Source organism: Ixodes scapularis, unplaced genomic scaffold, assembly GCF_016920785.2.
Source record: "Ixodes scapularis isolate PalLabHiFi unplaced genomic scaffold, ASM1692078v2 PGA_scaffold12__126_contigs__length_90152505, whole genome shotgun sequence".
NCBI classification, from domain to species: Eukaryota; Metazoa; Arthropoda; class Arachnida; order Ixodida; family Ixodidae; genus Ixodes; species Ixodes scapularis.
In genome coordinates, this window is record NW_024609838.1 from 83,604,503 (window position 1) to 83,617,067 (window position 12,565).

Below are 12,565 nucleotides of genomic sequence, written 5' to 3' on the forward strand. Positions count from 1 at the left end.
AAAAAAAAAAAAGTCTTTATGTGACAGGTTTTGCTATCTTATCGATTTTTAGGACAATTATAAGAAGTAAGGCGCGCACTTGAGTGTTATTTTCTGGCCTCTTATTCTTGACGAAAATAATACCTGCAGAAAGGAAAAAAGCGAAACGGGGTGCAGTGAGAAGACGTGCAAGCGGGCAGGCGTTAAGTCGGACCGGAAAGACTGAGCTTCGAAAAACGACGCCGCGTAATCATTAAAGAAACCAAATGTCCTGGGAAGGTTTCCATATAAAAACAAAAAACGGACACCTTATATGTTGTTTGTTCTTTTATGGAGGGGGGCTTTGGTCTGGAAGGATTGGCGGCGACTTTGGAAGCTTCGTCGATTGTCCAAAGTCGCGACTTTGAAAGCATCGCATGCATTTTCCTCAATTAATGTAACTTTATACGAATTCCTCAGATTAGCTAAAATGTTTTCATTGATTTTAGACTTTTTATTTTATAACTTGCGAATTAAAAATGTTGCAAATGGCACCAGTGATGTTAATTTACAGGCATTTTTGATTGCCATTCTCGTTTGCGCGTTTGAAGTTATGTACTCAGCAACACTTTATGTTAGAGCTTGAGAAACTACATTTTTCAAGCTCTAATGAATTGGTATATTATTATTGATTGAAACTACGGCAAAGTAGACCCCCAATAAATGCCACGATAACAGAAATACGCCATTTAGCTATATCAGTCTTTCCAGAAAGGTCAAATGTTGTGTTCTTTTTAGCATATCAATAACTCTGACATCAATATCAAGATAGACAAAGAGTCAAACACTGGATGTATTGTGAAGCCTTATGCGTCACGCGTTGCTTTAAAACAGACACACACACACACACTTCTACTGTCTGACTTGGATTCCGTCTTTGGGTTTTTATATTGAGAACGGCGTTTCTTAACTTATCCGTTTTGTGAATATGTTCGAAACTCATGACCGGTGGCGATATTTTGTAAAATTAGGACTAATTTTGTTCTTCTTGCAGTGGCAATAATGTGAAAGCAATAAATCGTCTAAAAGCCCCAAAACCAATTAAAAGGCCCGCAGTTCATTATTTGACATGATAGTTACCTGAGCGAGAAACGGCAGTAAGGACACACAAATATCAGCACAGATTTAATCAACAAATGCAATATTCCATGTTACCTGTAAGGCTTATGAAAGACTCTCTCTTTTAAGAGGACACTGAACTCCAAAATAATATAAGAGCCTAGAACACACACTTATGTCACAAAATAAAATTTCCGCAAAAAAGTGCCTTAGCTCAATAATTACACTGTTAAACACATCTTGAGTTTTGAAAGAATCCGGAATTAACACATAACCGGGAAAAAAAATTAAATACAAAATAGAGGTTTGATTCGGATTTGTTCGAGAATTAAAACACGACTCTTGGCGTAAAAAATACAGTGAACACAGTTTTTGTTTTAATAATAAAGTGGTGACCTTCGCTCATAAGACGCTAGCTTCGTATATGTAAACGGGTTTATGCTCTTGTATTTCGAGCATGTGTAGCCTGGGTGACGATAAGTGTATCATATATACTGTAAACGACTTAATTTTCGCGGCCTCAGATTTTCGCGAGTCGGGCCAAAGCTGAAATTTTGAAATTATTCGCGGGTTCTAATCTTCGCAAATCGAGTGTAGCTTCCGTAGTGTTCACATGTTGCCCGATTTGTTCGCGAGACGTATTTTTCGTGAATCGAAGGCCATTCGCGAAATTTGCGAACATTAGGTCCCCGCGCAAATTTAGTCGTTTACAGTATATATATGTACCTCAATCTTCCTTCCCCAATACAGTTGTGAGTAGCGCCCGTGTTTGTCTTCTATCTTATGTGCACGTCTTTTTAGTGCTTTTAACCATGGTTCAATACAGTCAACACCAACTAGTCCCACAACAAGTTCTTTTACAAACAAAAACAATGTTTCTATCCTGCTGGGACAAAACAAATTACATGGTGTGAGTGCTATGGCGCAGAAAACGTTATAGGACTCAGCTTTGAAACTCCCTTCGGGGAGGGGGAGGGCGGCATACCCTTTTCCATTTTTTTTTTCCCCTAAAGAAACAGTGACACGCTCCAAAGCTTTTTTTTAATTTTTTCCCAGGTGATTTAATACGGTGCGAGGAGACTACACAAAAAATATTAAGCTACAGAGTCACGTAATTAACCAAAGAATAAATATTATATATAGATAGCGACATCAGTAGGCGACGACAACGAATTTCTCTACAAAATGTTATTTTACGTAAATTTTAGTCTCTCATAAAGTCGCTTGTGGCGTTGCGTTAGCTCTTGTAACGCTATAATCCGGTAGCGGGTCGTGAAGATTACAAACGCGCTACTAAAACATGAAAACGTTGCCCCGCTAAAGTAAATCTAGCGGAGGTCCTAGAGGATTGCTGATAGCGCGGAAATGGCAAAACGATCTACTGAAGCTCTCTGCTACTATAGGATGGCTCAACGGAGGCGACGTTGAAAAACGAGCCGGAAACTTTGGCAAATGCAGATAGAAACCTAAAACTTACACTGAAACTGCACTAAGCAAGCCAGTTTTACCTCTTAAAACTTCAAAAGATATTATTGTCAAATAAAAAAATATATAAGAGCAACGATCTTGCCAAGTCTACCTTGGGCGCATTCGCAGACAACCCAGTGAGCGACGCAAGGAACTTGTGGCGCCACCTACCGACGGGGGCAGCGATCAGACGACGCAATCCGTTTTAGCCGACGACAGCAAATTTCCCAAAGGGAGAAGGAGCGCCCTGTCGACGCACTTTTGTCACTGCTTGATAGGCTACATCGGATTGCAGCGTCATCTGAGACATATTTGAGCTGAGTGAGCGAGATCGGTTCACATACTTGTAGCACCCACGAGTTATTCGCCCCGACGAGTTATATTCTCGGAACGATTAATGACGGCAACAACAGTCAGAAAGGAACGGAGGGGCGGCTCACTTGATGTTGTCGCCCGTTGCGCCTTCAGCCTTCCGTGGCGGCCTGTCTCGCAAGGGCGGCCTGTGGCTGAACGCGCCGACTATGAGCAGGCGGTGGCCTATGGACTTCTTCGCCGGGACCTGTGCGTCGCTGTTGACTGTGTCCGGGGGCTGCACAAGAGAATACACGGCGAAAATGAAGGCCATGTGGCACACAAAAGTAGACCGCATTTTCATTTGTGATGGACGGACGGGCAGTATATGCCATCTTCGTCCAATGCCATGAAGCCCAACGTAATAGGCCATACGCAAACTTCCGGCAATCTACCATCATCATGACATTTGGAGCCGCCACAATGGAGGAATTCTGCCATCTGTTGATGCAGAAAGTCTGCATTAAACTGTTTTTACGATTTTGGGACAATGTATTAGTGCATTCAATGAATTTCTGATTATCATTGATACAACGAAGAAAAAAAATGGCGACGAGATTGTGGGAAAGGAATTCCCAGCAACGATGTCGCAAGGCTCGTCACTGAAGCAATGAAACGTGGCTATCGATGTAAGTGCACGGCCTTTATCGAAGACGCCGTGCGAAGTGCTCTTACGGGAACCCCCTAATATGGCGCAAACTTGATAATTGATCACACGCACGCTAGATGGCACTACGTTTTGCATGTGGTGTATGAAAGGATACGCGCAAAGTCATACGCTCCTTGCTGTCTCCGCTGCATCGGCCACGTGATGGCTCGTTCAGAGTTGCGGATCCGCCGACGGATCCACGGGGAATTTGACGCCGGGCGGACAAATTCGTTCGCTGCTGTCGAAATATTCGGCGGCGAGAGCAATCGGTACGGGATCCAGTTTTCCCGTGCGAAACAAGTTTCGCTACTACCACAGCCAATCAGAATGCAAGAAGTAAATGACACCTAGCAGTCGCCTGCATAGAAGGCGTGGTCTACAAGATTCCGTTTTCCTGCGGGCGTGTCTACATAGGACGGACTGGGCGCTGCCTCAACATAAGACTACGAGAACACAACAGTTCTATGAAAGGAACCGCTCACACACATCTCGCGATGCATTGGCAGGATTGCGCATGCCAACCCCATTTTAACAACACGACAGTGATGTTCCGACACAACCACAAACTACCCCGAGAAATGATGGAGGCGTACCACATAACACAAAACGTATCCTCGTGTGTGAGCCAGCCCACAGTGACTTTGATGAAGAGCGAGATCGGCTTTTTAGATCTCGGATAACTTGGCCGGTTTCGTGTTGAGTGAAAGAAGAAGCGCCAGGGCCACGGGGGGGCGGGGGGGGGGGGGGGGGGGGCATGCCTGCACGAGCAGCAGCAGCATCACATGTATTTTCTTTTCAATAGAATCAGTTGCTAGTTCAGCGCTTGTCTAAACTAGCAACTAGTCTGTCTCCTCTGTCTGTCCTTGTCCTAGTCGAGCTGTAAGTGATAAGCAAATGACGTTTACTGACGTTACATCCTAGCCGAATCGCTCGAGTTGTCTGAGTGACCGCCGGAGTTGTCAGGGTTGCCAATTTGTGCAAATGGCGCCGCCTCGCTGCAAAGGTTCTGTCGGAAGAAATACTGAGGGACACGACGTGGGAATGTCAACTTCTGAACCGCTCACTCAATCGGCATGGTATTTGCAGGTGGTGTTTGTAGCCATATATAAAAGGGGGGCATGCAAAGTTTCAGCTTTGTGAATCAGTTTCATGAGGTACTATACCCCCAGAACAAAGTAAAGTTAGCTTTGCAGGGAATCTGCTCTATGAATATATCGTTGATAAATGCTGTTGATAACCACATATTTTTTTCCGGTGGAATGCACACTGTTGTGAAAGGCCCCAAAGACGATCTTCGTCCTTCCGTCCGACTGCCGCAGGTGAACGCCCTGGAGCGTGGTCACCAGGTGGTTACGGTCAGCTGTGCCCGGAAGCAAAGCGAGAGGCGCCTTCGGGTCGCCTACGTGGCCTCCAACAAGGGGTTATCGAGCTGATCGACGAAGTGTCAGCACCGGACGTAAATATCAACCGGCCCCTCGCCGCCCCGACCGCCTTGGAGCGCCCCTGAACAAAGGAGGGGGCTTTGCGTTCTCTTCCCAGCTTCGAGCGTTTATGCGATTACTCCCTTATTCACGGAAACCAGGACACCTGCACTTGGGAACAATTAACTCTCTGCCTCCATTTGGACTTCGACGGCGCCATTCATTGTCCACCCAGATTGACCGGCGACCAGGGTGTCGAACCGAAATGTTTTTCGTTCCGGTTTTCGTTCTGGTTCAGGGAAAACGGTTCAGCTCCGGTTCAACTCCGGAGTGAAAAAATAAAAATTCAAACCGGTTCGACCGGTTCGTACTCATATGCTACATAAACAATTTGGCAGCAAAAGATAAACTATGCATATTTTATAAAAGTGTTGCATATAAAAAGCGAAGGCTCACATTACTGTGTGGAACGAACGAGCTAGCGCTGGGGCACCTCGGAACGTGGGTGAAAGCACAGTTCAATGCCAGGCAGCTGACCGAAGAACCAAAACGTCGTCAAGCATATCCGAGGAAAGACGACACCTCTGAGACGATCAAATGAACTTCAGTGCATAAAGGGCTCGCTCCATGCCCACCTGGGTAGCAGGCACCCCCAGGGCTACTTGAGCCAATGCATAGTTCTGGATAGCGTTCCCTTCTCACCGCCCAAAACTGCAACACGTTAGCGTCCTTTGAAAGCCGCGGCCCCTTGTCTAGCATTTCCAGGAGGCATGCTCTATCAAGTAGGTTACTGGTGCCTCGAACGTGCACGCCAGCCTCAACCTTTCTTTTCTTTAGGAGCGCTTCCAGGGCGCCTTCCGAATCATCTGCAGCCGCCGCAATTCAGAAGAAAGGGTAGAAACTTGCTCGGAATGCAGAGCTGTGATTCGCCTCCAACTCTTTGTTAAATGCAATGTAGCCCGGTACTTTTGCTCAGGGATGAGAAGAAGGCGGTAGCGGGGATCCATGTACACTGCTGCACAGAAGACATCCGTGTCAAAAATTTATAGCTCCCTCCTTTTTAATTGACTGGACCAAGACCTTTGCTAACGGCAACAATATCTTGGAAGTGTCCATGGAACATCTCAGCCATGCTCCATAGAAATCTCCTACAGTGAGCTGTTCCTTCTGGAATGTCTTCGTCACCACTTCTGACGGGCGAAGCGATGCTGCGAGCATTTCGACTTCCGCCCATACGCCTTCAGTCAACCTGGAGCTTTCTTATTTTTAGAGGAACCCTCCAGCAAAGCCTCCTAGTTCAAGTAGCCTGGTGAGCATATGCTGCGTGGACATCCACCGCGTTGGACAATCAAGCACTGGTTCCTTCAACCCTAGCTTCAACCCGAACCAGCCGAACCACCGAGCTGAGGACCTCGCAGAAAAAAAAAGAATACTGGCACAGAGTTTCACGCTAAGGTAGACTGCAGCGAACGCTAGCAGCTCGCCCAGCATATCCAGTACTAAGAGCCTATATTACCAGTTGAGCAGCGACGCCCGGAACGTGAAGTCTCTTTGTACGATCGTAGCGCTGAATTTTCAGGATGGCTCGCAGAATTGGCCGCGGTCCACCATACGTTAAAGCTGAGCATAAGCAACGAGAGTCGTCGTGCCTCTGAACGCGCCTGAAGCGTGTTTCACATGCAGCGGTTTTGGCCCTAGAGCGGCGCAATATCTGCCGTCGCGGCGCTCTGGCCAGCACCAGCGGTTGAGCGGCACAAGCGCCGCGACGGCAGAAATCGCGCCGCTTTAAGCATGTTTCACATGCAGCGGTTTTGGCCCTAGAGCGGCGCGATTTCTGCCGTCGCGGCGCTCTGGCCAGCACCTGCGGTTGAGCGGCACGAGCGCCGCGACGGCAGAAATTTCGCCGCTCTGGGGCCAAACTCGCTGCATGTGAAACATACTTGAGAGTCTGGACAGAGTAGCGGCAAATCGCGAGGAGCGTCCACCGCCCGCCGTTGGTTAAAAATATTTTTAAAAAAAATAAACACGAAAACACACTTTGAGGGTGGAAATGAAGCAATGCTCAGAAGAGCTGTCCGTCTTGAAGTTTGCGTTTCTGAGGAGAACGCGTTTTGGTCCTTGCTGTTTCTGCTACCGGAGATCGAAGCTGTTTTGCTGTTTTCTGTAGTTGTAACTGTTAATAGGATCCCCCCTTCCCTTCCTGGTGCTAGACTTTAATTTCGATCCGATTATAAAATCCGCTGAGTTATTTTAAAAGCAGATTAGATGCGCCACAGTATGTCAACTAATACAGGTTCTAAAATATCCATCGGCCTTTGTATCGCTTTATTATCCGATCAGTTCTACAATGAAATCAAAACGTTGAAAGTAAAACGCACACAACTGTACAGAATTAAAGACAAAAAACACCAAAACGATCTCTAACTAAACGTTAAAAAAAAAAAAAAACAAGGACAAAGAGAGGTATAGGCAACACTAGGCGTGTTGTCTATACCTCTCTGTCCCTGTTCTTTTTTTTTTTTTTTTTTTTTGACGTTCAGTTTGAGATGAAAAGGCCAACTAGCCAAACTCACCGTTTTGCCACCAAACAGGCTCATTAACTGGTCACTCTTGCTGACGTACATATTGGGTGTCTTCTTCTAGTGATCAATTTTCTTTGATCAACCATTTCCGGTCCCGAAGAAAAGGTTGGGACGAATGTGGGCATTTGATAAAAAAAAAAGTAAGACCAGAAATCCTGGAGAATTTATAGTTACTCTGCTCATTTCGTTTAAGTTCTCGAGACAAACTTTATAAATTATGATGACCAACCGTTATGTAAAAACCTGATAAAGGAAAGTTACACAGCTTTCTGCTACCTATTTTTTCTGCTTTTTGAGTTCTCACATGAACGAAAAACCGTAAAAATTTTTTTTATCATTTTTGCCCAGGAATGAAAAAAAAAATTACTTCGTTCCGGTTCAACTCCGGTTTGCGCGAAAATAATTTTTGTTGTTGCATTTTTTGGTTTATTATTTAGATTACTGTGTTTTTCGCCACGCACTTTTCACGTGATCTGACTTCGGGTAGGAACCGAAAACCGCATGGAAAATATAGCGGTTCCGCTCCGGAGTGAAAAAAATTATTTCGTTCCGGTTCAACTCCGGTTCGCGTGAAAATAACGGTTTTTTCCGGTTTTCAGTTCCCGGTTCGGGTTCGGTTCAATACCCTAATAACGGTTTTTTCCGGTTTTCAGTTCCCGGTTCGGGTTCGGTTCAATACCCTGCTGGCGACACAGTGACCAACGTCGTCAGCTGGTTTTGGCAAGTTGGCAGGTCAGTCCAAATGTGTGACTATCCGCTTGAAGGTCGTCAACTCATCTGCTTCCTTCGATGCTGAACAGTGTTGCCAGATTGGGCTATATATAGCCAAATTGGGCTACATCTTTTTCTAGTTGGCGTCAAAATTTCGTGGTTGGCTATGTGGCTATTTTTGGGCTATTCCTAAGGGTGCGGCGAACTTGCGGCGAACTTGCGGCGAACCTCAGGTTTGACTAGTTCATTTTCGAAATTCTAATCAGTTTTGAAAAAAAAATTGTTTCTCTTTTGGCTAGTCGAGAGGAGAGAGAGGAAGGAGAATCGTTTCAAACTTCCACAAACTTCGGGGTTTTCACAATGCGCAGAGAAGCAGTGCTAGCAGAGTTCAAGCGGTCTCCCCACAGCGCAGTGGAACAAATCAAACAAACAGATCGCACTATTACCACATGCCCGGTAGCGCGTCTTCTACCCGGACGTAGACTGGACTCTCCAAGCGCAGGTTTGGTGCTCATTGTAAAAATTCTTAGGCATCGCCCACTTTAAGGAAAGAAACACAATAAAAAACAGCGTAAACCGGAACGGGGGACGCTCATATTGTACACAAAGAAAAATAGACGGCTGGGTTATTGGTAAGAGCCTTAGATAGGGGGTCTTGGTTTGAAATTCCCAGTTCTGACTGTTCTGCTTCTGCATTCTGTTCTTTTACTGTATGATCATATCTCCCGGGCTTTACAATACAGCTGTACATGTATGTTTTCTACTTATGAAAACCTACAAAGGATGGGTCATTGTTTCACAAATTTTCATCCTTCAGAAGCTTTTTTTTTTCTTCTTTTTTATTCAGGGGACTTAATGTGCACAAAAAGAGGCGCATCTGAGGGTTGAAAAAGAGAATGTAACGTGTTGTTTTTTACGCGTATAAAAAATTGTCAATAAAAGGCTTAAAAATCGTTGTTTTTAGTCTTGGCTATTTCGGGCTATATTTATTTTATGGCTTTGGCTATATTTGGGCTATACCTCCCAGCCGTTTGGCGATTTTTTGGTGGGACCATCTAGCAACACTGATGCTGAACCACTTTCGGGATGCGACGTAGAAGAAAAGGCCTCTGGAGACAGTAACGGGCGAAACGGTCCGAGCAACGTCGCTGCGTCAGGAGCTTTAGAACTTCGGCCACCCGCTAAGCCTCTTGATTTCGTGACCCGAGAACGCTGACCGAAGCTTCCGTGCACGTAGGCTTTATTCGGCGACATTTTCGGAACGAGAAACAGATAAGATTGTACAGCGAGATGTAGCAGATCCGACGATACAATGAGGTCTGACCGCCGCGCAAGATCACGCGATGACTGAAAACCAATCTTGGCTCTAGTTTCGCTTTTCCGAAAAATAGGAAGACGAGTTCCGTGAAACTTCCTAATATTTTTCTCGTGGAAGAAGTTTTAGCGACGGGGTTCTCTCAGTGCACAAGTACCCTCGACCCGTGTTTACTTTTTTGCTAAAATGTGCGAGAAATGACTTTTCCAGCGAGGGTACGAATACCAAGATCAGCCTCACGGGCGTGGCGCTGTACCGTACCGAAAATCAGAAAAATAGTGCTTTGCTCGAGTCTTCCGCGAGCGTGCCGCGCATCAGAGCACCGCGGAGGCATTGAAAATGTTAATTTTTTCGGCAATTACGGCGCGGAAGTTTACCGAATTTCGCCATATCACTCATTAATAGTGAAAGGTGCCAAAACTGAAATATCTGAAAAACGCATCTTTTGCTAAAAAATGGGCATTTTAGGGCCGTGTCCCCCATTAAGCTGAAAATAAAACCTTCGGCAGCTAAATCGCAACAAATGACAAAGGTGATAGGTCGTTTCATTGCATGCGGCATGCATTCGTACGATGTGTTTGAAGAAGCTGGTTTCTACGACCTGATCAATCGCTCCATGCCGGATTATGCTGTGCCGTCACGAATAACATTCTCGAGGGCCGTTAATCCAGAAGTCTACGAAACAGAAAAAAAAAGAGGTGAAAAACGAGCTTGGGGACATCTTTGCTAGTGGAGTAAAGTGCCTCTCTCTCACAGCCGACATTGTACATCGCGTGCCGATGACAGTTATGTGTGCGTAACCTGCCATGGGGTAATGGACACGACCTTTCTGCAACACGTGCCAGACTCGCACACTGCCGAGAACCTGGCGCTCTTCATCGCAAGTGTCACCGAGGAGTGAGAGCTGCCATCTCCGAATGTGCCGGCCTACGTCGTCACGGACAATGAAAGAAACTTTACAACAGCGGTGTCACAGTCGGCCTGGATTAGCGTGCATTGCTTTTGAGCACACGCTTCAGCTCTGCATTTGCGATGCCAAAAAAGAAGTGGCTGGATTTTCTCAGCTGTGCATGAAGGCCAGAGCACGAAGGCCAGAGCAAGAGAGGCACGAAGGCCAGAGCAAGAGAGGCGCGAAGGCTCGAGAACAACTTCTCGAGATCCAAAGGAACATGCGCATGGAACCTGTCGGAAGTTGCACAAGATACTTCGACGCGGCGGAATAGCCAGCGCGCAATGTTGGCGAGGCTTGTGAAGCTTCGTGTGCCCATCACTGAAGAACTTTCAGATTGTGATACCATTGAAAGCCTCAGCACAAGTGACTAGAAGATTATGACCGCAGCTTTTGAGGGTCCTGTATCCACTTGAGCAGGCCACGATCGAACTATCTGGGCAGGGGACTGCTATTCAACACTGTAGCAAGTAATTCACCGGCTGCCATGCGCCGGAGTTGTTTTGGAACAACATTCCACGGAGCCAAGGGAGGCAGCGTCGATTTCCTCCAGCCTTTTAAGAAGTCGGTTTCCGAGAATACATCGTAAGGGTGCACGCGAGCTGGTGAATATTAACCATGTTGGATTAACCTGAGCCTGCGGTAGAGAAGAAACATCAAAACGTAGAAGAAAAAGAAAATAGACAGGACGACGTCTCAAACTCCGCTAACTCGTTTATGTAGTCCACCTCCTTCTATAAGTTCAATCTCAAGGTCATCTCCACCAGCACAAAGAGACGAAGTCAATACAGTTCTGTCGTGAGTGGCATTGCGGGTGACCGCCAACTGCAGCACCGCGACGCGCCTACGCACGGAGTACTCTCGCCCCGGGGGGCCAGCAGACGGGAGAACGGCGCAACCATGAAAAGACACGGCTGTATGTCGCTGACTACACGTATTGCCCTTAACCCGGAATAAACCGTTCTTGTTATACCCGAACAACGGCTACGACATAGTGGCAGCAGCGGGATCCGTCTACAACACGAAGTCAGCGAGCAACCGCTCCAGGTAGGCCGTACGAGCCGCACGAAGCGTCCAAGCAGTTGCGCGGGAAAAAAAAGTTAGGCCTCGTTGCCAAAGTACGTCCTCGGACAAAGGACCACGCCAACCGGCACGAAGATGACAACGTCCCAGCAAACAACGCCTCTCAACCCGTTCGTGGTCGAGTTACCGGAAAAACTTGACTTCCGACGACTGGAAGATTGGAAACGATGGTTCACAAGGTGGGAACGATATCGAGTGATCTCGGGCTTGAAAAAACAAGACAACGAGACACAAGTGAACACACTGGTGTACGCCATGGGCCGGGAGGCCGAGGACATCTTGGCCTCGCTGAAACTAACAGACGCCGAGAAGCAAGACTACGGAGCGGTGACAGAAGCATTTGGAAAGCACTTCGTGCCAAGGACGAACGTGATATACGAGCGGGCAAAATTCAACAGCCGCAAGCAAGAGCCACACGAAACTGTTGACGCTTTCGTTACGGATCTTTACAAGGCGGCCGAAACCTGCCAAATACGGGAACCTGAAAGAAGAATTGATCAGAGATCGTCTCGTCGTTGGACTGATCGACGTTAAGCTGAGTGAAAGACTTAGCTGGACTCGGAACTGACATTGGAGACCGCCATCACGAAGGCGCACAATTCCGGGGTGGTCAAGCAGCAACATAGAGAGATTCGCGGAGGTGAACAAGCGACCCCGGCCGTCGACGAGGTCAGAAAGAATCGCCGCAAGGAAACAAGAAAACCGCCCATCCAAGCTTCCTATCAGCACAAGAACAAGACAGAAGCAGGACACTGCAGGTGGTGCGGTGGCGCACGCGACCACACGAAAGTGCATTGCCCGGCTTCAAGCAAGACGTGCAACCACTGTGAAAAAAGGGCCACTACGCATCAGTGTGCTTGTCACGAAAGGACAAGCATGAAACACTCACACGTGTCTCGGAACGCAGCAAGGGCGTCGAGGAAGTTTACCTCGGTGAGGTCGAAACCCAGTCAATCTCGG

General features: G+C 46.9%; 1 protein-coding gene across 3 annotated transcripts in view; it reads right to left on the minus strand.

The window, feature by feature from the left end:
- Window positions 1-12,565, minus strand: part of LOC8052435 — a 72,569-nt gene that overhangs the window by 4,487 nt on the left and 55,517 nt on the right. For all 3 annotated transcript variants that reach the window (XM_040219326.3, XM_040504168.2, XM_040504167.2), the window contains one exon: window positions 2,985-3,133. In XM_040219326.3, coding sequence (XP_040075260.1) covers window positions 2,985-3,133 — 149 coding nt within the window. The remainder of the gene's footprint in view (window positions 1-2,984; window positions 3,134-12,565) is intronic.